Source organism: Hemiscyllium ocellatum, chromosome 24 (assembly GCF_020745735.1).
Source record: "Hemiscyllium ocellatum isolate sHemOce1 chromosome 24, sHemOce1.pat.X.cur, whole genome shotgun sequence".
Taxonomy (NCBI): domain Eukaryota; kingdom Metazoa; phylum Chordata; class Chondrichthyes; order Orectolobiformes; family Hemiscylliidae; genus Hemiscyllium; species Hemiscyllium ocellatum.
Genome location: NC_083424.1, coordinates 40,014,763 through 40,038,228, shown reverse-complemented (window position 1 = coordinate 40,038,228; position 23,466 = coordinate 40,014,763). Strand labels below are relative to the sequence as shown.

General features: G+C 38.5%; 1 protein-coding gene across 4 annotated transcripts in view; it reads right to left on the bottom strand.

Moving 5' to 3' along the window:
* nos1 (nitric oxide synthase 1 (neuronal)) overlaps positions 1–23,466 on the bottom strand; it is a 74,902-nt gene that overhangs the window by 21,968 nt on the left and 29,468 nt on the right. For all 4 annotated transcript variants that reach the window (XM_060844030.1, XM_060844032.1, XM_060844028.1 and 1 more), the window contains 10 exons: positions 17,039–17,140; positions 16,759–16,953; positions 13,073–13,158; positions 11,593–11,737; positions 6,237–6,341; positions 5,675–5,733; positions 5,428–5,544; positions 4,200–4,374; positions 2,872–3,010; positions 2,706–2,784 (listed from right to left, as the gene is read on the bottom strand). In XM_060844030.1, the coding sequence (XP_060700013.1) occupies positions 2,706–2,784; positions 2,872–3,010; positions 4,200–4,374; positions 5,428–5,544; positions 5,675–5,733; positions 6,237–6,341; positions 11,593–11,737; positions 13,073–13,158; positions 16,759–16,953; positions 17,039–17,140 (1,202 nt within the window). The remainder of the gene's footprint in view (positions 1–2,705; positions 2,785–2,871; positions 3,011–4,199; positions 4,375–5,427; positions 5,545–5,674; positions 5,734–6,236; positions 6,342–11,592; positions 11,738–13,072; positions 13,159–16,758; positions 16,954–17,038; positions 17,141–23,466) is intronic.

The following is a 23,466-nucleotide window of genomic DNA, read 5'->3' as shown; positions in this document are numbered from 1 at the left end:
TGAACTTGCAGGAGTCATTTATTATACTTCAGCTGGATTATGATATACATTTCTGGGAGCCACATTTTGGAAAGGTTCTGAATGCATTGGAGTGTGTGCAGAAGCAGTTTACTAGAATGGTTCCACAGATGAAAAACTTCAATGTGAAGATAGATCGAAGAGGTTGGTATTCTTCCCCTTGGAGAGGAAAGGGTAAGAGATTTTATAGACATTTTCAGTATCATAAGGGGGGTGGACAGAGTAAATTAAAAGGATCAAGAACAAGAGGGCACAGGTTAAAGTATTTTGTTAAAAAAGTAAATACAATGTGTAATCAAAACTTTTCTCACAACAAATTGCTCCAGTCTGGAATGTACTGTCTGAAGTGTGGTTGAATTGAGTCGAAGAATGTGGTGCTGTAAAAGCAAAGCTGGTCAGGCAACATCCGAGGAGCAGGAGAATCGTTGTTTTGGGCATAAGCTCTTTATCAGGAATGAGGCTAGTGGCCCAAGGGGGCTGAGAGATAAATGGGAGGAGTGGTGGGGCTGGGGGGGTAGGTAGCTGGGAATGCAATAGGTAGATGAAAGTGGGGTGAAGGTGATAGGTCAGAGAGGAGGGTGGAGAAGGAAGATCTATCCATCACATTCCCAGCTACCTTCCTCCCAACCCCACCTCCCCTCCCATTTATCTCTCTGCCCCTTTGGGCCATAAGCCTCATTCCTAAAGGGCTTATGCTCGAAATGTTTATTCTCCTGCTCCTCCGATGCTGCCTGACCGGCTGTGCTTTTACAGCGCCACACTGTTTACTCTGATCTCCAGCATCTGCAGTCTTCACTGTCTCCTCCTACATGTTCAATTGAAACATCCAAGAGGGCTTTAGATGATTATTTGAACAAAATCATAGCAAAAGGGCGTGGAAAAGTGGCATAATACACATTTGGTTAACCAGTTCCAACATGACGGGCTGACTGGCTTCCTTCTGTGATGCACCAAGTCTGTGATTTCATGATTGACCAATTGTTCTGGTCTGGCTGCCCCAGTTTTTTTTTTATGTTAACTAGTTTAACTTTCTGCCATTTGAAAAAAATGCAGCCAAGAATGCATACTCAACCTTTAATATGGTTCATATTTTTTTTCTAATTTGTGGCATTCCTGTATGGGAATGTACTCTTAAGTGCTATGCCTTTTGTTACGGATGTTCCATCAAAATACTTTAAGAACGTAACCCAGACCTTAACTTTTTCTTGTTTTAAAAGGAGATGTGAAGTGCATGTTCCAGATGTGATGCGACTGGTCAAACCACTAGATGTTAAGCAAAACACAACTTATTTAACCATTATTGTTAAAACACAAACAAAAGAAAGAGGAATTTAGAATAACTTTACTATTGGAAAACATAACTGAATAATATATACAGTAACTATTACTAATTACATGTTCTAATATAGTAACATCCCATAACACATCCCTTGGCAAAAAGGCAAATTCAGATACAAATTCTCAGATGTAGTTCTCCAATCCAGGAGGGAAAAAAAACATTAAGAGAAAATTCATAAAAAGTAGCAGCCAAGAGACATTCATGGAAGCTTCCAATTATTTTGAGACCCTCAACAGCTGCTGAGTTACTGATAAAAACCAAAACCCAGAGATTGGATCTGTGAGACCTGGCCACATCTATTCAGGCTGTTTCCAATGTTCCAACTTAAAAAAACTTAGGTTGTTAACTTAGGTTGTCTTCAAGTAGCCAGTTCTGCACCTCTGTGTTATAACATCGCTTTAAAAATAAAGGACAAAATAAGCTTTTAAAGTGATAGCATCATCACCCTTCTGGACTATGTATGTGCATTGTCGTCAGCTGTAGACATTGTTTTCTTGACTATAGTTCATCATCTGATCATATAATGAAACTTGACCCAGTGTCCTTCTACAAATTCATGAGCTGACCATTGGCAAAAGTAGTAGCTTGCCAAAATGTCAAGTCTGGATCACCTATTTCCCCTTGGAATACTTTAAGGTTTACTTCTATTGTAGACTGTTCATCTTCATTAACTTCTTTAAGTGGGCATGATATTTGATTTCTTGGGTTTTCCATGCAAATGCACATTTTCTGAAAAAGGCCTATTGTATTATAGATGAAACATTCATTTTTAATAGCTGGGCACTGTCTGTGAGATATCTTTCCTTAACAGCAGTGACAAGGATTATTAGTACCTGATGCCTGTTAACACATTCAGACTCACATACAACATCCATCACCTTTCACAGCTGGATGTGGCAGGTTTGCAGATCATATTCTGTTCAGTTGGTTGTGGGCTCACTCAGATCTTTTCATTTGTTGCTTCTTCTCTTTGACATGCAAGTAACCAATTCAGATTCACTGAAATGACCTCGTGTTTTAAGGTATGGTATGGATTGTGCCAGCCCTGCCCTTTGATCCTCTTCATTGTTGGTTGTGGAACATTGCTATGAGAAGATTGGCTGCCAATTTCCCACTTTATAACAAAGACTACATTCTAAAAGTATTTAATTGGCTGCAAAGCTCTTGAGAAATCCTGAGGTCTGGAAAGATACTACATAAATGCCCAACACTTCCATTTTACAATGGAGACTTTGTAGCTAAGATAAGCTCAGCGTAACAGGAAAGCAACAATTACTTAACATTTTGATATCAAGTGCAAGCTTTCCTTACTCCTAAAGTCATATAATGAACCAAAGAGGTTTTCTACCTGGATTTTGGGTTTTGCAAGTTGTGTCGAGATAACAATCTTGCAGCATAGACTTTCTTTTTGTGAATGCTGTAGAGAGCTTCAGCGAAAGAAAAAAAGCAAAAAATTACTGACAATAATCAAGAAAAACTTAAACATGCATCAAAGTATTTGTCGCATCACATACCTCCTGTAAGGTCAGGTGCTGTAGTCTGGCAGGTCAGGCGAAATTTTGCTCTCTTCCAGCTGCGATCATTACTTATTAAGGAGTTGTTCGCTTTTTCAATATTAACGTCATCCCCCACACAGAAGACATCACAAGCTGCCTAAAAACAGTGTAGTTATATGTTAATGCACTAACACGTGCAACTGATTGGGCTCATGGTAACCCAAGAAACTGACGATTAACCGATCTTCGAGAGTAAAGGTTGCTCATTCCTCTTTACTAAACCTATCCACACCCCCACCTCCCTCTTCTCTATTTTAAGCAGTCTATAAAATCCACCAAACTTTTAACATCCATAACATTGTTGTGTGGCTTGATGTAATCTTTTTTATTTGGCACAAGATAAATGCAAGTTACATGTGTTTATTCAGACAGGGAAAGATATGACTTCCCTGCTTTGTGACCACATTTGGTTTTGTGAAATCAAGTTTGTAATCCGTTTATTTGTTACATGTTTTGATATCGTGTCTCATTAGGATTATTCCATAAACAGAGTTTTGAAGTACATGAGCGCTTCTGGGCAACTGACCTTCCTGTCTTCCTTTCTTTGACTGTGAATAGCATTTGACCATTTATTTCCACTGCTAATGTAGATTTCTAGCTAAAACTGGACACTCTGGTGGGAGCAGGGAGTTGAAGAATTCCATGGAAAGGTTCCCACTATCCCGCTGAACACTCCTATCACATGAACTTGAATGCTACGCTTCCCATTCTTTAACACTGCCTTCTTTGGCAATTCCAATATGTTTTAAATTTTTGTTTTAATACTTGCCTTTCTGTTAGTTGCAGGATGTGAGCATTGCTGGCTAGGGCAAAAGTATTGCCCATTCCCAATTGCTCTTGAGACAGCAGTGGTCTACTAAACTTCACATGTTCTTATGCACTCTAAATGCTTTTCAATACTCTGCTGTATACTTTTATATTTCCTGCTATTAGGTTTTTATATTCTCATAAGAATATTCATTTTGCTGTATTATTGCATGCTATGCTAATGCTATAACATACTTCAGTACGAATGCAAGCAATACTTTGCTATAATACTAAAGCTTCATAAGTGTCCCTGAAAAATAAAGAATGTTAATTTTGATTTTGACTGATTAGTTGAAATGGGTTATATTGATTTAACTGCCTTTTATATAGCTCTCCTGATTTTCATTTCACTGGAATCTGATATTGTCTGATTGACACAATTGATCACATAGAAAAAAAATCCCTAAGGAATCTGTGGTCACCGCACAGCACCTGGCAAATGTTATAAAGTCAGAAGTATTTTCCTAAACATCAATAACCTTAAAAACTTTCTTAGCCCAAGTCCTGAATGATTCTTCTTGTCCGCAGAGTTCATCCCCCTCTCCCATCCTCATAATCCGTTCTCCTCCCAATTCCTCGAGCAATGTGTCAACAGCTCGAGCAAAAGCACAGAAATGTGGATAGGCTCGAGAGCCAAGGCCAAAAGCAGAAAATCTGCAAAACAATGTATTCAAACTTAATATTCACAGTGCAGCAGAGATCACTCTCTTTATAATTTACCAATACTTCAGACAAAATAAAATGGGTTTTCTTTAGGCACATTTGTTTTTAAAAAGGACATTTCCAGTAGATTTTACAACCCATGATGATATAGATCATTAAAAAAAATTGGCTTACTTAATTTTCCATGTTCTAATTCTGGAAAACCAATTAAATAATTGTCAACCATTTCATTTTAAATGAAACCAGGGTCTCAAAGTCCAGTACAATTACTGGTGGCCATTGTGTTTACCAATGTTGGCACTTTCTGCAGTGTCAGGGGGTGAGCCACCATTTAAGTTGGGCCTCCGTCATGCGAGAATCCATTTGAAATAACTGCACAGAGACCAGTATCCTGTCACTTTGTCACTCTTTATTTACTTGTGAACAGTACACTGGCTGTGGCCAGCCAGCTCAAATACAGTCAGCTGAACTGAGGAGATTTGCATTTCTTGGCTGTATTTTTTTCTCTTTTTTTTAACCCCCCCCACACTACTGCCTAACTGCGATAGTGCTTATTTTTCCCCAGCACCCATGTGTATGTGCAGGTGTGAGATACAGTGAAAGGCACAAGGTGCACAAATCTTTATTCAATTTCCACCACCAGGAAGAAAGGAAACACCCGAGTGGCCAGTGACAAACAGTGCCCTTCACATCAAAGGGCAATGCTGTGTGATCAAGCAGTGAAGGAGAGGGCAGCGATTACATCAAAATAGAGTTGGAGGGGGAAATAATGCACTCCACTTCCTGCGGCACCCACCTCTCCCTGAACAACTCCAGGGTGTCAGTGGACACTGTGTGCTCCTTTGCCAGAGACACCCAGCCTCTAAATCTCCTGGTTATATTAGTCAGGGTTTTCTTGATTGATCTACTTTAACAAGCCCAATCAATGGCCTCATTGTCAATGAGGTCATCCTGGTTCCAACCACTACTTTTGCAGGGTTGTAAAACCAATGCAAGTTGAATAAGTGTTTTTTTTTGTTGAATTATTAGTTGAAAAGCACTTACCTAACATTAGCTAAAGGGCCAGTACTCTCAAATTTATCTCTGTGTTCTGGTTCATCACTTGAAGATTTACGAGCATCTGAGTTTGAGGATACGCTGTTGAAACGAACCTTGTAACTCCTGGACAGAGATTTGGCATATTAAATACAATGAAAACAAGCCCAGTAATGGCTGACAGGTAAGAGAATGCTTCAGAGTGTAGCATTCTATCAATATTTGTTATCAGCAACGGCATTTCAAACTCACTCACTTCCTTTCTGCTGAATTTGAATTAGGGTGTCTCATTTCCATCAGGGCAGACCCAAATTTCTAGAAGAGTGAAATGAGAAAAAGTTTCACGATGAAAAACTATTTATCTAACCTGCATTTACTTACAATGACTCAACACAACGCTTACATCAGATGGCCTGATTATACACAGTTGCGTTACAAAGAGCATGATTGCACTTTCTATAAAGTTTCTATAAACTTTCAATACTCCAGCTCAGTTAATTCTGATTCAATCAATGAGATTTGTCTAGTGAGTTCTTCATAGCTTTAATGCACATTCCATTGCATATGGAATTGGGCGATGATGTACATTTTCAAAAATCCAAAACTTTGTGATACTAACCTCAGAAGTAAGAAGAGGCATTTAATCACCTTTCGAAAGGTGGTTGTGACAATTTTTCCATACAAAATTAACACAATTGTCACAACTCATGTTGGTATTCAGAACATTTAAACTAGAATTGATGTCTACATTTTGATTTTGAAATTCTACTGATAGTCATTTAGAAGTGGACTGAAATAATATTTATTTATTCTCATACTTCTCCATTCTCGGGTGGGTCACCATTGCCGAAAGTGCTTGTAACCACCAGCACCAATGCTTCATGTTCGAGATGCACAATATCATATTCATCCATGGACATCGCCTGGAAACCGAGTAAAATTCAGGCTGTCACAACAAACTTTATCTCCATTCTTTTCCAGATAGAAATTTTATCTCTAAATCCCATATATAAATCTGTACCTTATTTATAGAACACATATGTCAAAATCAGAACTAAGTTATAACACTGAAAATTCTTGCTGCCATCTTTTCTAAAGTGTCCAAAATTAGCAATTAATAAGTTAAGCACACAGGTTGAATATTTGAGGACATGTTATGAATCTTCATGAAGAAAAATTGGTATGAGATGTATTATTCAACTTACGGAATGTGTATAACTTCCAATGAAATGGTCATTTCTTGACAATGCTGGGTAATAGGCATCTCTTATTAATAGTTATCTGTAACCCATTTCACTTCCATTTTCACCAATAATTAAATATAATGTTCTTAGGTTAAGAAATTCTCAATGACATTACATGTTTTGAGAGCAGTCTGGTCTATTTTAATAGCATTGGATGACAGTGAGTTAATAACCTATTTTGCTGCCAGCGTTTCATTCTGTTGACTTTACTGGACATACGTCCATAAGAGGTGAAGAACCAGATGCTGACCCACTAAGATACGTTTTCCACTTTCAGCCAAACCCATGAAAGCTGGAACTCCAACTGACCTCGGCACTATCACACAACACCCCATCCCCATGCACCCCAGCTCTTTGTCCTTCTATTATGTCTCAGTGAAATAATAGCAAGCACATCTCTTCACTATAGAGCACATAGTTTATCACCTCCATATCAATGTATTGATCAAACTATAAAGCTTCTAATGCATTCTATTTTAAACTTTCAAGAATATTAGTTATTCACTGCTTCAGATTTTTATTTGTAATGTGGACCAAGGGTCAAATGATCCAGGGAGCTTTCTCTGACATCTCAAGTGTTTCCAGCAATGAGATATTACAAAGCCATGTCCATATATTCTGGGACTCTGCTTTCTACTGCGCAGTGAGTGGAAATGAACCAGCTAATATTTGGTGTTGTCCACTTAGAGTCATATAGTCATAGAGATGTACAGCACGGAAACAGGCTCTTCGGTCCAACTCATCCATGCCAACCAGATATCCTAACTGAACCCAGACCAACTTGTACTAAAACACATGTACTTTTCTCAGATGATATTTGTATCACTGTGAAATAAGCAGGGTTCTGTATGTATCAAGACAGCCCAAAGTGGATGGTTGGACCACAAATGAAGTCACAAGTTGAAGTTTTGTTGTCACAAGCATCAAATGACCACCAAGAAGCTTCAACTGAATTGTCACAGTTGTACTCCTGTTGTAATCTAAGGTAACCTTCTTCACTGTCCATTACACCTCCAACTTTGGTGTCACCTGCAAACTTACTAACTGTACCTCTTATGCTCGCATCCAAATCATTTATGTAAATGACAAAAGGTAGAGGTCCCAGCACTGATCCTTGTGGCACTCCACCAGTCACAGGCCTCCAGTCTGAAAAACTACCCTCCACCACCACCTCTGCCTTCTATAAGCTCCACATTTCTATTGTGCCCATCCACTGCATCCTAAATCTTGTCTAATAGCATCATAATTGCCTTTCCCCCAGCTGTAGATCTTGCCCTCTAGTGTATACCTATCCCTTTTCCATTGCTAAAGTAAATATCATTGAATTGTAGTCACTATCACTAAAGTGTTAACCTACCTCCAAATCTTACACTGGCCGGGTTCATTACTCAGTACCAAATCTAAAGTGGACTCGCCCCTTGTTGGCCTGTCTACATACTGTATCAGAAAAGCCTCCTGCACACAATGGACAAAAACTGACCCAGCTAAAGTACTTGAACGATAGTATTTCTAGTTAATATTTGGGAAGTTGAAATCCCCCATAATAACTACCCTGTCAATCTCGCTCCTACTGAGAATCATCTTTGCAATCTCTTCCTCTACATCTCTGGAACTATTGGAGGCCGATAGAAAACTCCCAACAGGGTGACCTCTCCTTTCCTGTTTCTAATCTCAGCCCATACTACCTCAGTCGACGAGTCCTCAAACATCCTTTCTGCAGCCATAATACTGTCCTTGACTAACAATGCCACACCTCCAGCTCTTTTACCATCTTCTCTGTTCTTGCTGAAACATCTAAATCCCAGAACCTGCAACAACCTGTCCCTGTTCTACCCACGTCTCTGAAATGGCCACAAGATCGAAATCTCAGGTACCTACCCACACTGCAAGTTCACTCACCTTATTCTGGATGCTCTTGGCATTGAAATGGACAGACGTCAAACCAACTTTTTGCCTGCCAGTTCCCTCTTGCGGTCCTTATTTCAGATATCCCTATGATCACTAATTCTTAGTGGAGCTTTTACTCTGAAGTCATTTATTACCTATTGCCTCATTACCTATTACCATATCCAAGACAGCCTGCTCCCTCATTAGCTCTATAACATTTTGATCTTAGAAATTATTCCAAATTTATGAATTTGTCCTTTCCATTCTGATTAACCCAATCAATCAACATGAAGATTAAAGTCACCCAGAATTACTGCTCTATTCTTTTCACATGCTCCTATTATTTGTTGATTTATAGCCTTTCCAAAATAGTGGCTACTATTTGGGGATCTGTCCACTATTCCTACCAAGGTCTTATTTCCCTTTCTGTTCTTTTACTTCCACCCAATGGACTTTATATCATCTGAGCCTAGATCATCTCTCACAACTGTTTTCATTTCATCTCCTATAACAGTGCTGCCCCACAACCTATTATCATCCCTCATGTCTTTCCTAAAAGGTCTAATATCCCTGAGTGTTAAGTTTCCAGTTTTGATCTCCTTCTAACCATGTTTCTGTAATGGTTATGAGATCATATTCATTTACTTTGATTTGCACCATCAGTTTGCAAATCATTTAATTTTGTTCTAATATCAAATTTCCATCTACGTTTATGTTTTCTTGGTGCAACATGACAGTCACACATTCTGTCCTTTCCTTATATTTTATGGTAACAATCAGCCCCATCACTGACCTGCAATCCTATTTCTCCATGTGATTGAATGCACCTCCCCCACCCCAACTATTTAATTTAAAGCCCTACACTTTATAGTTCTCACTTAGGGATTGCAACAATTTTCAAGCATCCAAGTGGCGTGACCATGGGATAAGATTTGGAAAGAGCCAGTGTATATAATTATCATTGCTAAAGTGGGGACGACATTAAGTTCACTGGACGCAGTGTTGAGAATAATAGAAAACTGGGCAGTGCAGAGCACAGACCACTGATATAATCCTCCTGATTTGCCTTCTCTTCTTATAAACAGAGGAAAATGTTTGGGAGATTCTATTGCAATTTGTCCAGTCCACCTTGTTATTCACTGTACCAACAAATGTGAACACAAACCCAGAAAAGCTTGCCCATAGAATGAGAGACATAATTATTGTAGCGGAGAGTCAGAGAGTCAGAGATGTACAGCACAAAAACAGACCCTTCGGTCCAACCCGTCCATGCCAACCAAATATCCTAAGTCAATCTAGTCCCATTTGCCAGCACTCGGCCCATATCTCTCTATACCCTTCCTATTCATGTACCCATCCAGATGCCTTTTAAATGTTGGAATTATACCAGCCTCCACCACTTCCTCTGGCAGTTCATTCCATACATGCACCAACCTTTGTGTGAAGAAGTTACCCCTTAGGTCCCTTTAAAATCTTTTGCCTCTCACCCTAAACTCATACCCTCTAGTTCTGGACTCCCCCAACCCAGGGAAAAGACCGTGTCTATTTGCCTATTCAGCCTCTCCCTATAGCTCAAACTCTCCAACCCTGGCATCATCCGTGTCCATCTTTTCTGAACCTTTTCAAGTTTCACAAATCCTTCCTATAGGAAGGAGACCAGAACTGCATGCAATATTCCAACAGTGGCTTAACCAATGTCCTGTACAGCCACAACATGACCTCCCAACTCCTGTACTCAATACTCTGACCAATAAAGGAAAGCATACCAAATGCCTTCATCACTATCCTATCTACCTGAGACTTCACTTTCAAGGAACTATCAACTTGTACTCCAAGGTCTCTTTGTTCAGCAACACTCCCCAGGACCTTACCATTAAGTGCATAAATCGTGTCCTGATTTGCCTTTCCAAAATGCAGCACCTCACATTTATCTAAATTAAACTCCATTTGCCCTGCCTTGGCCCATCTGGTCAAGATCCTGCTGTGCTCTGAGGCAATCATTTTCGCTGTTCACAACACCTCCAATTTTTGTGTCATTCTCAAACTTACTAACTATAGCTCTGATATTCACATCCAAATCATTTATATAAATGACGAAAAGTAATGGACTGACCCTTGGGGCACACTGCTGGTCACTGTGTCCAGTCTGAAAAGCAACCCTCCACCACCACCTTTCATCTTCTACTTCGTGCCAGTTCTGTATCCAAATGGCTAGCTCTTCCTGTATTCCATGAGATCTAACCTTGCTAATCAGTCTCCCATGGGGAACCTTGTTGAACTCCTTACTGAAGTCCATATAGATCACATCTATCGCTCTGCCCTCATCAATCCTCTCTGTTAGTTCTTCAAAAAACTCAATCAAGTTTTTGAGACATGATTTCCCACACACAAAGCCATGTTGACTATCCCTAATCAGTCCTTGCCTTTCCAAATATATGTAAATCCTGTTCCTCAGCATTCCCTCTGTTAGGAAGCATTATTAAGGGTAGGTTGTGTTCAGAAACTTTATTGTTAGGTAGTGCTCACGTAAGGTAGTATTAGCAAGTCTGGAAACTGTTAGCTTCACTAGACAACAGTAAGCCATTATGTTACACTAAGAACAGACTGAAACACTGATGGCATAATGGGGCCACAGGGAGGGTGAACAGATAACAGGACATTGAAACCGTGTTAGATTGCACGTAGCTCATACTGAGGTAACTGAATCTTATCTCTTCTGGAACCAATACTATTAGAGAATACCGCTTCTTACCAAATAAGGATGTAGCACTGGGATGTGAGGGGCTAAAAGCTAGACAAAGAGAACAATAGAGCAGAAGGCGCTTTCTCCAGTGAGCAGTAAATATCTCACTGTATTTACGTACGTCTCTCTCTCTCAGTAAAAGCTTATATTTTGAATCAGATCCAGTGTCTCTCTCCTTCAAACGAACACCGGGGACGGTAGCTCCGTCCTAACACCTCCAACAACTTGCCCACCACCAACATTAGGCTCTCATTGTGAAATAACTTAAATGCAATCAATTAAAACAAATTTGTTTCTCACCTTTGCATCAAAGGCATGCTTGAAGATTTCACATAATGTTTTTGCATAGACTTGGGACTTGCCAGTTTCTGTGGCATATAAGATGGTGGCTTTTACTCTTTTGGCCATTGCTTGTCCCATCAACTTTGTAGAGAATTTCACTGCTCTTTTCAAAAGAAAACACTGAATTATTAGAACTAGATGTCTTCAAATTTTAAATAATGACAGCATATTACAACATTTTTTTGCAGGATCACGCTTGAAGCCCACAGCCACAAATTTCCTTCAGCTACAGATTATAACTTAGTTTTGTATGATGCGAATTCTGTACTTTGTTATGTATCATGATGCTAGTGGGCATTGCTTAACTGTTTCCAACTGTCGCACTATGTAACTCATCTCCTCAGAGGCCAAATCAGAGTTTAACTCATGCGCACAGATGGTGAGAAGACAATTCCTGGCTTCAATGGTTTGTTTTTCCAAAAGGTGCTGGGGTTATAAATATGTGAAAGACATTTAAGGTGGTTCAGAGAAGGCATACTCATTGCGTTAGAGACATGAAAAGAAAAATCATACCAAACCTTTTTTCAAATTCCCATGCAAAGTATACAAATATGCCACTAAATGTCTTTAAGTACAGTAATACCACATCCTTCCATTTTTCAGTGGATACTACTTTACTGGCACATAACTTGGATTGCATTAATAGGTCAGTCCATTTCCCCATTCATTCAACTGAGTCTATTCTCATCTAATTAGGTGAGGCTTTGTTAATGCACCAAGGATACAAAAGTCTTCTCTTATTATAAACTACTGGACTTTTTGTATTGCTCTCAATGTTCAATAAGTGAATAAAATCATCAAAGGTTGTTTCTAAATTTAAAATCACTGAGCAAATGTATTTAACAAAAGGCAAACAGGCATACAATAATTACATATTCACATCTAACAAGTTAAATGGAAAAATAATGAAAAGACTTGGCAACCAAAATAAAATACTCAATGATCCTTTAGAAATAAGTTACATTTCTCCTTATATTTCTCACCACCTGAAGAGCTTTACCACAGAAGCCTCACTTGCAAGTTGGAAACCAATTCCATCTCTCCCCGAAAATTTCAACCTGACTGCTTTCTTCTCGGATTTGTTCAAATTAACTCTCCGATTCAAAGAGTTTGTTCCCGGAGAAAGTGCACAGAATTTCCCGGATTTTGAATAATCACTAACTAAATTTAAAAGGAGGTCTTAATCATCACTTCATGCGTTATTTTAAATTTCAATTATTTCTCTATCAAACTTGTAGTTAATGAAATTTGCAAACATTGCCATGATTCAAAGACTCTGGTTCTCACTGTCTTTCTCAGACTGGATTTAAATGAACAGCCACCAAGCAAGAACTAAAGAAAGTTATTTTTGACAGTCACAACTATAGATCATATAACTGATCTGTTGAGCAACGCGGATTGATGGCTTTTACAGTGAATGGCTCTGATAAATACTTACTTTGCCAATTTTTTAAATCCAATGGCTCTCTTTTTGGTGGGAGTCCCATTAACTCCTTTCCACACATGATTCAGCCAGGGGTCTGCCTGCATTGGGAAAACTAGTTAATCTAGTTGATCTATGAACATGAAACGATGCATATGTTTTGTTATAGGTAGGAATACATTGATTCTGAGATTATTGCACAGGGCTAGAATTGACAAGCAACAAGTTTTAAGCTCTTGAGGGACATTTCAATTAGTTTTCACTCTAACAGCATATCAAATCTACATACATCATTGACAGGTAACATCTGGTTTAGGAGTTTTAAATCAGGTCACATGCCTTTTAGGGGGCAATATGTCTGAACAATATTTAATGTAATGCCTTCTTGCTCTGTACTTAGGTTGTTGTATGATGCATGTTGATATCAAATCCATGCAAAATTTCAACTATTAGAACATAGAACATAGAAAAATACAGCGCAGTACGGGCCCTTCGGCCCTCGATGTTGCGCCGACCAAAGCCTACCTAACCTACACTAGGCTAATAACCTCCATATGCTTATCCAATGCCCGCTTAAATGACCATAAAGAGGGAGAGTCCACCACTGCTACTGGCAGGGCATTCCATGAATTCACAACCCGCTGAGTAAAGAATCTACCCCGAACATCTGTCCTATACCTACCACCCCTTAATTTAAAGCTGTGTCCCCTAGTAACAGCTGACTCCATTAGCGGAAAAAGGTTCTCACTGTCAACCCTATCTAAACTCCTAATCATCATGTACACCTCTATCAAATCTCCCCTAAACCTTCTTTTCTCCAATGAAAACAGCCCCAAGTGCCTCAGCCTTTCCTCATACGATCTTCCTACCATGCCAGGCAACATCCTGGTAAACCTCCTCTGCACTTGTTCCAATGCCTCCACGTCCTTCTTATAGTATGGCGACCAAAACTGCACACAATACTCCAGATGAGGCCGGACCAGAGTCTTATACAACTGCAACATGACCTCAGGACTCCGGAACTCATTTCCTCTACCAATAAAGCCCAGTACACCATATGCCTTCTTCACAGCACTATTTATCTGGGTGGCAACTTTCAGAGATCTGTGTACATGGACACCAAGATCCCTCTGCTCATCCACACTACCAGGTAGCCTACCATTAGCCCAGTAATCCATCTTCTTGTTACTCCTACCAAAGTGAATGACTTCACACTTAGCTACATTGAACTCCATTTGCCACCTTTCTGCCCAGCTCTGCAACTTATCTATATCCCGCTGCAACCTGACACATCCTTCTTCGCTGTCCACGACTCCACCGACTTTCATGTCATCCGCAAACTTGCTCACCCAGCTTTCAAGCCCCTCCTCTAGGTCATTTATAAAAATGACAAACAGCAATGGTCCCAAAACAGATCCTTGTGGAACACCGCTAGTACCTGCACTCCAAGATGAACCTATACCATCAACTACTACCCTCTGTCTCCTTCCAGCCAGCCAATTCCTAATCCAAACCTCTAATGCACCCTCAATGCCATACCTCCGTAGTTTTTGCATTAGCTGATTTATCAAAAGTAATTACTGATTTATCAAAAGTGCAGTATTACTTACTTTACATAATGCTTACTTACCAAAATTTTTTTTCATAATGCCACCAAAACAAATTTGAATCACAAGTGAGAGGGTGAGTTTGTAGGAATCATATAACCTGACTGACTACAGGAGGTAAAGAGCCCTTTGGGCAGAAAGCATAAAGCACAGAAAATATTGAAGGATGCCAGATTCTAGAAGTCCTTGCATGAATTAAACAAACATTGAATAACTTATTACCAATTAATTAAAATGTCAAAAGGACAAAAAGTCAGAATTGCTTCTTAAGGGGGATACAGTTGTCTGCAAACTGGGAGTGTAACTAAGGGCAACAAATTTTAAGGAACAATTTTATAGTTCTGAAGAAGTGTCATATTGGATTTGAACCATTAACTCTGTTTCTCTCTTCAAGGATGCAGCCAGATCTGCTGAGTTCCTCCAGCATTTTCTGTGTTTGCTTCAAATTTGCAGGAAAATTAAGCTTATTTAAGAATACCTGCTTTATCGCTCATGTTATAATGGGATATTATTAAATGTCCTCAAAAATTGCCAGGCATGCCGCTTGGTTCCAGGACATTTTGGGAATGGACAACAAATATAGATTTTGGATATGACTTCTACATCCATGAAAGAATACATTTTAAAAAGATACATGAAAAACAACTTCTGAAGGTGTGGGAAAGGAAGTTTAGTATTGAAATGTGACCGAAGATTGATTGATAGACTGGAAATAGTAGAGAACACAATACTAATTCACTTCAGAAATCATGAACTTTTATTAGTAATATATAATCTTGTTTCATATATTTCTGAGTAGAGGTTTCAACTGCAGCTGCTGGAGTTGTTTAAGTCACATGTTGCATGTGAAATCCATGACTGACTGCTCAGTGAGATGGTTTGTATTCACAATCTTTCAGTCAAATAATTCCTGGTCTATCCACCCAAACTTTGGAATGTAAGGATTCTTATGATGAATGTCTTGCAATGTCCCACTGTTTTCCATATCTGCTCAAGATCTTTCTATCCATTTGTGCACTGAGCTAATTATCTACAGCATTGAACATAGAACATAGAATACCAAGTGATATTTTGCCAAGCTCTGCCTGTTTTGTCACTTGTAGAGTAATTTCATGCAATGTGCTCTCATTTTAGATTATATCTTGGTGTTCTGGAGCTTCTTAAGTGTCTTCTGCCTACATGAGCAAAGATTAGCTGTTTATTTAACAATCACCATTTGTGGGACCTAACCATACACATTCATTGACAAAATAAGAGAAACTACATTACAAAAATGCCTCATTGGCAACTTCTAAACACAAAATTCTATTTATAACTCATATCATACCATTTAAAAAGAAAGTCTAACCAATATATTCGTTACAATTTTTAGAAGAAAATTATTTAGCTTTGGACATCACTTTGTAATTTGTGTATTCGTGCTTTTGTTGGTTCTATCCTGGATGACCTCATGTGTAACTTTACTGTTAACTGAGTCATACTATTGTAAATTTCTCAAAGCACTTTTATTGAATGATATAAATTATTGAGCTATGTTGTAGTATGTTCTGCCTCTGTCTTCAGCACAGTTTACAAAATAAAAAAAAGTTATCCAGAGGAGACTGCCTCTAAGTAACAACCAACATAAACTAGACAACAGCTCCAACATGAAAACTGTTCATACACTTCTCCAAATATTTCAATTGTCTATGTTTTTCTTTTCTTTGGGATAGTAACTGAAAACCTTTGAACAAGTTCCATTCACTGTGATTAGTATTTTCAAGTCCAACACTTCTTTGTCAGTTCCCTAGTTTTATCCCTGGAATTACATTTCTGCAATTTAGTACCAGATGTCCCAATTTTCATGCTTACATCAAGAATTCAGAATGCATCGAGTAGTGAATATCTGAGGTGTGCTTGTCCTGCCAACAGTAAAATGTTTCCATGTCTTATGGACATGTGTTAGCAATGCATTGGTCATGCATAATATTTACTATAAATCACAAAGCATCAAGAAGTATTGATAAAGAACTAGAATGATAAAAAGAAGGTTTAATCAGCTGGTTAGTAACAAAGCTGAAAAAGGCAAGCAATTGTTCTCATCCTGAGGTTTACCTGATATTCAAATGATGGACTTAGCTGATAGTTTAGCATCTCTTGATGGAACACAGGTGTGATGCTTCCTGACATTGGTGGAACAATCCACACCCAATCTGCAGGACACCCTCCTCGACATCTATACTCATTTTCCATGTGTTTCATGAATGATTCCGTAGCAGAATGGTGATCCACTATTGTCACTTTATCTGACTAAAGAGGGGCGAGAATATTGAACAATGAACTCACAATATGTATTTGTTGGAACAAAATGGCATTACCTGAAGCTTATACTTGCCTGAAAGCTGTATAGGACTGCAATATTTATTTCAACTAATGCTTGATCTTTCCAAAGGGAAGATGTCTTTCTAGTATCAAGGCCCATTTGTTTTCCTACATTCTGCAAAAAGGTTACGTACAAACAAGTTAACAGTGGTAATATCTTTGAAATAAAATCTTTTTGCTAAACATTAGTACATCCTATTAAATGCTAGCAATTGGAATAGGGCGCCTATAATATTTCATTGCCAAATGGTTGAGGTAAAAATTGTCCAACAGTCTTTTTTCATCTTTCTATCTGTTTATAAGTAAACATTATTGACATTATTTTAAGATCATAGCCAAATATTAGTCCAAATTAAACCCTTGACTAATTTGACTATGATATTCTCATTGAATATATGCAGAATAATGTGTGGGATTGATTTGAGTGGACACTATAGATTTATGATGGTCAGATTTTCATTATGGTGAGTAAGATTTATCTGTACTTGCCTGAAAATATCTAAGATATGGTTCTTGAAAACCTTGGTCATTTGTCAAACATTACACAAAATGGAGTTTGGTATCTGACTGTGGATGTGACTTGAGCAGTGAACCATTGAGGAACAGAAAGAAAACAAAATTGAGCAAAGGAAACATAAGCAACAGAGTAAGGAAAATTGGATGAGCTGAAAAGATGAAGGCATTAAGGAGAAAACCTTGGAAACTGCGAGTACAAAGAAGGCCTAACAGCAGGAATTATTTGTAATAGTTGCTAATTTTAATTTTTTTCAGTATATATGACTGAGAAAAACAGAGCAAGATTCCATATTTCCATCTTTCATTTGGCTTATTAATGTTTGATACAGAGGAGAACTGAAAGCACAATTATGAATACCAGCTGGTATGAAATTCATATGGGAATAGAAGAGGCCCATGTTTCGATTGTGCTAAGTCTATTGTATTCAGGGTGGACATCTGTAAAAGTGCCATAGGTGGTCTAGGTCCTGGACCAGAGGAGGGATTTGAAAATCAGTCAGCTTTCTGAATCCTCTTGCTGAAAGCATGCTTATATTGGCACTGGCTTAGGTTGGAGTTGTGTTTAGTTTTGGTGCATCCAAGTTAAACCAACTGCAACTGTCCTCTGACTTGTTTCTTTTAAATAAAAACTGTTTAATTCATTCATGGGATATGGGCAGCATTGGTTAGACCAGCATTTGATTCAATTTGATTTATTTTTGTCACATGTACCTACATATAGTGAGAAGTTTTGTTTCTCATGCAGTACAGCAGATCATATCATTCAGAGACACAAAGATCATGTGGTGAACAAACAGAGTGAGGAATACAAAGTTATGGTTGCAAAGAAGGTGTACTAAAAGCAAGATCAACATAAGATTTGAAAATTGAGAAAGTTCAGAAGTCTAATAATAGCGGGGAGGAAGCTGCTCTTGAACCTGTTGATACGAGCGCTTAAGCTTTTGTATCTTCTACCTGCTGGAAGAGATTGGAAGAGATTTAACCACAGTGGAGGGGTCTTTGATGCTGTTGGCTACCTTTCCACAGCAATGAGGAGTGTATACAGAGTCAATGGATGGAAGGTTAGCTTGCTTGGTGGTCTGGGCCGTGTTCAGAATTTTCTGTATTTCCTTACAGTCCTGGGCAGAGTATGTGCCATACCAAGCCACATTCATTGCCCATCCTTTGTTACCCTGGAGAAGTTAGTGATGAGCTGCCGACTTAAACTGCCTCAGTCCATGACATGTAGGTAGAGCCAAAATGCTGTTCAAGAGGGAATTCCATGATTTTGTTGCAACGACACTGAATGAACAGCAAAATAGTCATGAAGATTTTCTAGTTGAATAAGGAGGATAGTTAACGTGGTCAACTAATTTCCAGCATGAGGCAAAACATTCAAAAGAGAAAGGAAGAGAAGAAATTTGAAAAGACCAGCAAATTATATTTTTCTAAAGTCTATTAATGACAGGGTGGGGGTGGCATAATTCCAAGAAAACTTTAAACCCACAGAACTTAGCAGCATACAAATTACTGCTTTTAAAGCAAATTACATATTCCGCAGTTTGTAATCATATACCAGCAGTGAGCATCCTATCACTACAGACATATTTTAGCGATGCAAGTGTTTTTCTAATGTTCTTTTGGCCAGGCATCCCACTTTAGACTCACAATATATTTGTATTCAACCAGACCCTGCTAAACACATTCTAATTCAGCTGACAGGCAAGACTGCAGGATGCAAACACAAAGTGCTGCAGACTGGAAATCTAAAGTAAAACCTGAAAATGCTAGAAATACTCAATAAGTAAGGCAGCATTCATGGAGAGAAAAACAGGGTTAATGGTCCAGATTTTTTGCCAGGTTAGGAGCCCTTTAAAAATAGAGAACAATACTGGGACGCTCATCCCTGTTCTGTTTCCAGAAAGTTTCATTCTTGCGATATCGGGATATGGGCAGCACTCCTGGCCTTGTCAGGTCCATCTGGGACAATAGTTCAACCCCCATAACATTTTAGTGGAGGAGGGGTCCATTCTGTAAGAATGTGGTTCATGGAACCTCAGAGATATTGTGAACCACAGAAACTGGACCAAGTGGTAGAACCAAAAATAACAGCTACTTGCAACTGATATTCTTTCATTGACAGACTCTGAAATATGAAAAATAATTATTTCAGTTATAGTAGTTAGATTCTGTAATTTGAGTGAGATGTGTTTTTACTGCAATCATTGATTTTAGGGCTTTTCCTACTAAGGTAAGTTTACCATTACATTGTGTAAGTGTTGGAAGATATTTGGGTACTTTTCTGAGCTGGAAATGTGTTAACATGCATTAAAAATTAAAGAAAATACTGCTTGGGATTGCTGGCCTAATAATTTGATTTATATATCCAAAGTCCTTTTAAATGAAAAAAAAATTCAGCAACTGGCAGAGAAAGAATGTTCTTGACTGCTTTGATTGACAGCACATCTGATGGAGCTCAAAATAAAGGCCATCTGGTTTTTCAATTTCAATAAACTCAATTACTTAAACATCCCAGTGTTTGGTTTTACAACTGAGTTCATTATGAATGTCTGGGTGAATTTCAAAAGCCATTGAACCACTTATCTCAGCATAGGGATGTGTTCACATTTGTGTTGACGGTATTAAGTGTTTAATAAAGGTTTATCTGTCTTTGATGAGGTATGTGAATAAGCTCTTTTTTTAGCAGTAGATTGAAAGGGTCTAATTTATTCTTGAATAGCTTCACGAATGAGAGGTTTTATAGCACAAAGTGCTTTTGAATGATGGTTCTGTTAGTTTTTAATAAATATTTGTTCATGGGCTGTGGCTTGAGAGAGAGAGAGAGAGAGAGAGAGAGATGCACTTATATTAGAACAGCTGCTGGATTTTGAGTGATACACTGTATCCTGGACCTTCAGGCACCCTTTGCCTCTCCTGGGATATCTCTCATGCCCCTGCCCCTCCCCCTGACTTTATATTCCCCAAGCATATCTATCAGCAGCTCCAATGCTACACACCAAAGTGACTGATTCATTTTGGGATTAAGTCTGCAATACAGCTTACATTTTTATCTTACATTTTTACATCATTTCTGATGAAGGATTTTTGCCCGAAATGTCAATTCTCCTGTTCCTTCGATGCTGCCTGACCTGCTGTGCTTTTCCAGCACCACACTCTAATCTCCAGCATCTGCAGTCCTCACTTTCACCTACATTTTTATCTGTTCCCATCACTTTTAAGGAAAATGAAAAGGCCAGAAGATGCTCTGCTTCTGTTTGTAATGTGACATTGAATTCACACCACTTCCATTTGAAATGCAGCACGTAAAGCTCAGTCTGCAACTAGTAATTCAGTATTGCCTCAAGCTGCAACCTCATTTTGATCTGCTGGAAGTGGTTGTTTGGCTGTGAATCAGGATTAGTAAAACATAGCATGATGTAGGTGCAAAAAGACAAGGACTTAATATGGAAATGTCCACAGTGGAGAGGAAAATTGAGCAGGATGTATAAGTGGCAACTGAATTGCTATTGCTCATTTGATGCCAGACATTACAAATTCCAGCCAATTCCTGTGGAATCTACAACAAAGATTGAAAAGTATGAATGCAATAGTCACAGAGATTACTGTGTCAAGATTACTTTAGATACTTGAGAAAATGAATATGTATATATGTAGCAGTGCATACATAATAAGCTGGTTTCAAACCAGGACGATACATATTATTTGTGACAAAACAGTGTTTAGAAAGAAGCTACAGGATCCCACAGCCATTGTGAAACTAGCTTCATTGATTTTAAGCAGATCTTTAATACTGAATGCTGAAGTTGAGCAATTTATGTTTGTGGGGCAACAGATAATAAACCTATTGATTGGTGTCACTTTCAGATTCACTGACTGTCTGTGTTTACCTGACACAGTTAACATTGCAACTCTTGTGCCAGCTTGTTAGTGATGTTCTCTTTATGAACAATCTGCTAACTTCAGCATGATTGAAGGTTGTCAGTGTTGGTCTATTATATCAAGTGAAAGATGGAACTGTAGGCTGTTAGATCCAATCAGATCAATTGGATGGTGGAACTGGAGCTGTCAGAATCAATTAGATATTCGGTTTTCCCATGCTGCATGAAGTAGGAACATCTTACCAGGAGCTAAAATTAGTTGACAGTTGCCGTACCAGATGTTTGCCCCAAAATAATTTGCCTAAAGTAAATCAGCTGCTAAAGGTAATCTTTCGAGGCCTTTAACATTCAAAAATAAGGAGAGTGTTTTCCAGCAGGAATGAATTAAACTTTATTGTATCAGCATTAGGAAATGGCATTTACAGAATTATCCATATCCAACTAAAAAAGAGTAAGTTGGAGAAATGATGACTTCGCTTACTTTCTGAAAATGACAGTTATTCCCCTGTTTAGGTTCTTACAACAGTGTAATACTGAGATGTATGATGTGCCCCATAGGTCCCTTGTAGGTGAACAATCATGTTCCTTGACAGTGAAGGAGTTATTTATTGTATCGTTTATATATTGTAGGTGGCAATCCTTTGTTACCAAGCAGTTACGGTGGAGATAGCCATTGCTATGAATGAAAAATGTAAGTCATTTGATTAATAATTAATAAGTTGGTTGCAATGCCCAGACAGGAAGACTTGTTGTATCTTTGGTATATTTGTATTCAAAATCGAAGCAATGCTGCAGGGGCATGTTCATTGACCACTGCATTGGATATTCAGTGGTGAGCAGCTTATATCATAAACATTGAAAGACCAAACAACTAAATTGTAAAGTGTGTTTGAATATTTGCAAGGGGGTGGCTGCAACAATATTGAAGTAACTTGGGACAATTTAGAAAACAAAAAGTTTCACTCAATACTTGTACTCCCCATTGCGAGGAATATCAATACTCATCCCTTCCACCACCTACAGAATCAGCTACAGCAGCCGACCAAGATAATTTCAAAAATTCTCCCTTACACCTTTTATAATTAAAAGGATGGAAACAGTGGTGTGGGAACATCAAGTCAAACATCATCCTAACCTGAACATCATAGAATCAGAGGATCACAATGATCAGCAGCAGAAAGAGACTATTCAGCCATTGTGTTTTCCTAGGCTGTCCAATTGAGTTTTATGACTTAGTGCCATTCTCCTGCTTTATCCCCATACCCTTACACATTGTTTCTATTCAACTAATTATCTAATTTCTCCCTGAATGCTTCTATTGAATGTAACTCCACAGCTCTTCCAGCAGTTCATTTCTGACCCAAACCATTCATATTAAAATCTGTTTCTCAGATCACATTTATTATTTTTTGCAAATTGCTATGTATCTGTGTTGTCTTGTTCTCAATCTACTTTTGAGCAGGAACAGGTTCATAGAATCCTAAAGTCACAGAGATGTACAGCATGGAAACAGACACTTAGGTCCAACTCGTCCATGCTGACCAGATATCCTAAATTAATCTAGCCCCATTTGTCAGAACTTGTCCCATATCCCTTTAAACCATTCCTTTTCATATGCCCATCCAGATGTCTTTTAAATGTTGTAATTGTACCAGCCTCCATCACTTCCTCTAGCAGCTCATTCCATACAAGCACCACCTCCTGCATGAAACCTTGTCTACTTTATTCAGGCCTCCCATGATTTTGCTATCCAAGCAACTTCTCCAATCTATGTTCAACCCAAAATTGCTCATTCCTGGAATCATTCTTCTAAACTCCTTTTGTACTCTCTCTTATACCTCCTCATCCTTCTCATTATGGGGCACTTAGAACTGTACACAATATTTTAGTTGATGGTTAACAGGTGTCTTGCATAAATTCAACATACTCTCCTTGCTTTTGTACTCTACATCCCTATTAATACAGTCTGGGATGCTCTGTACTTTATTAATTAGAGTCATAGAGATGAACAGCATGGAAACAGATCCTTTGGTCTAACCCGTCCATG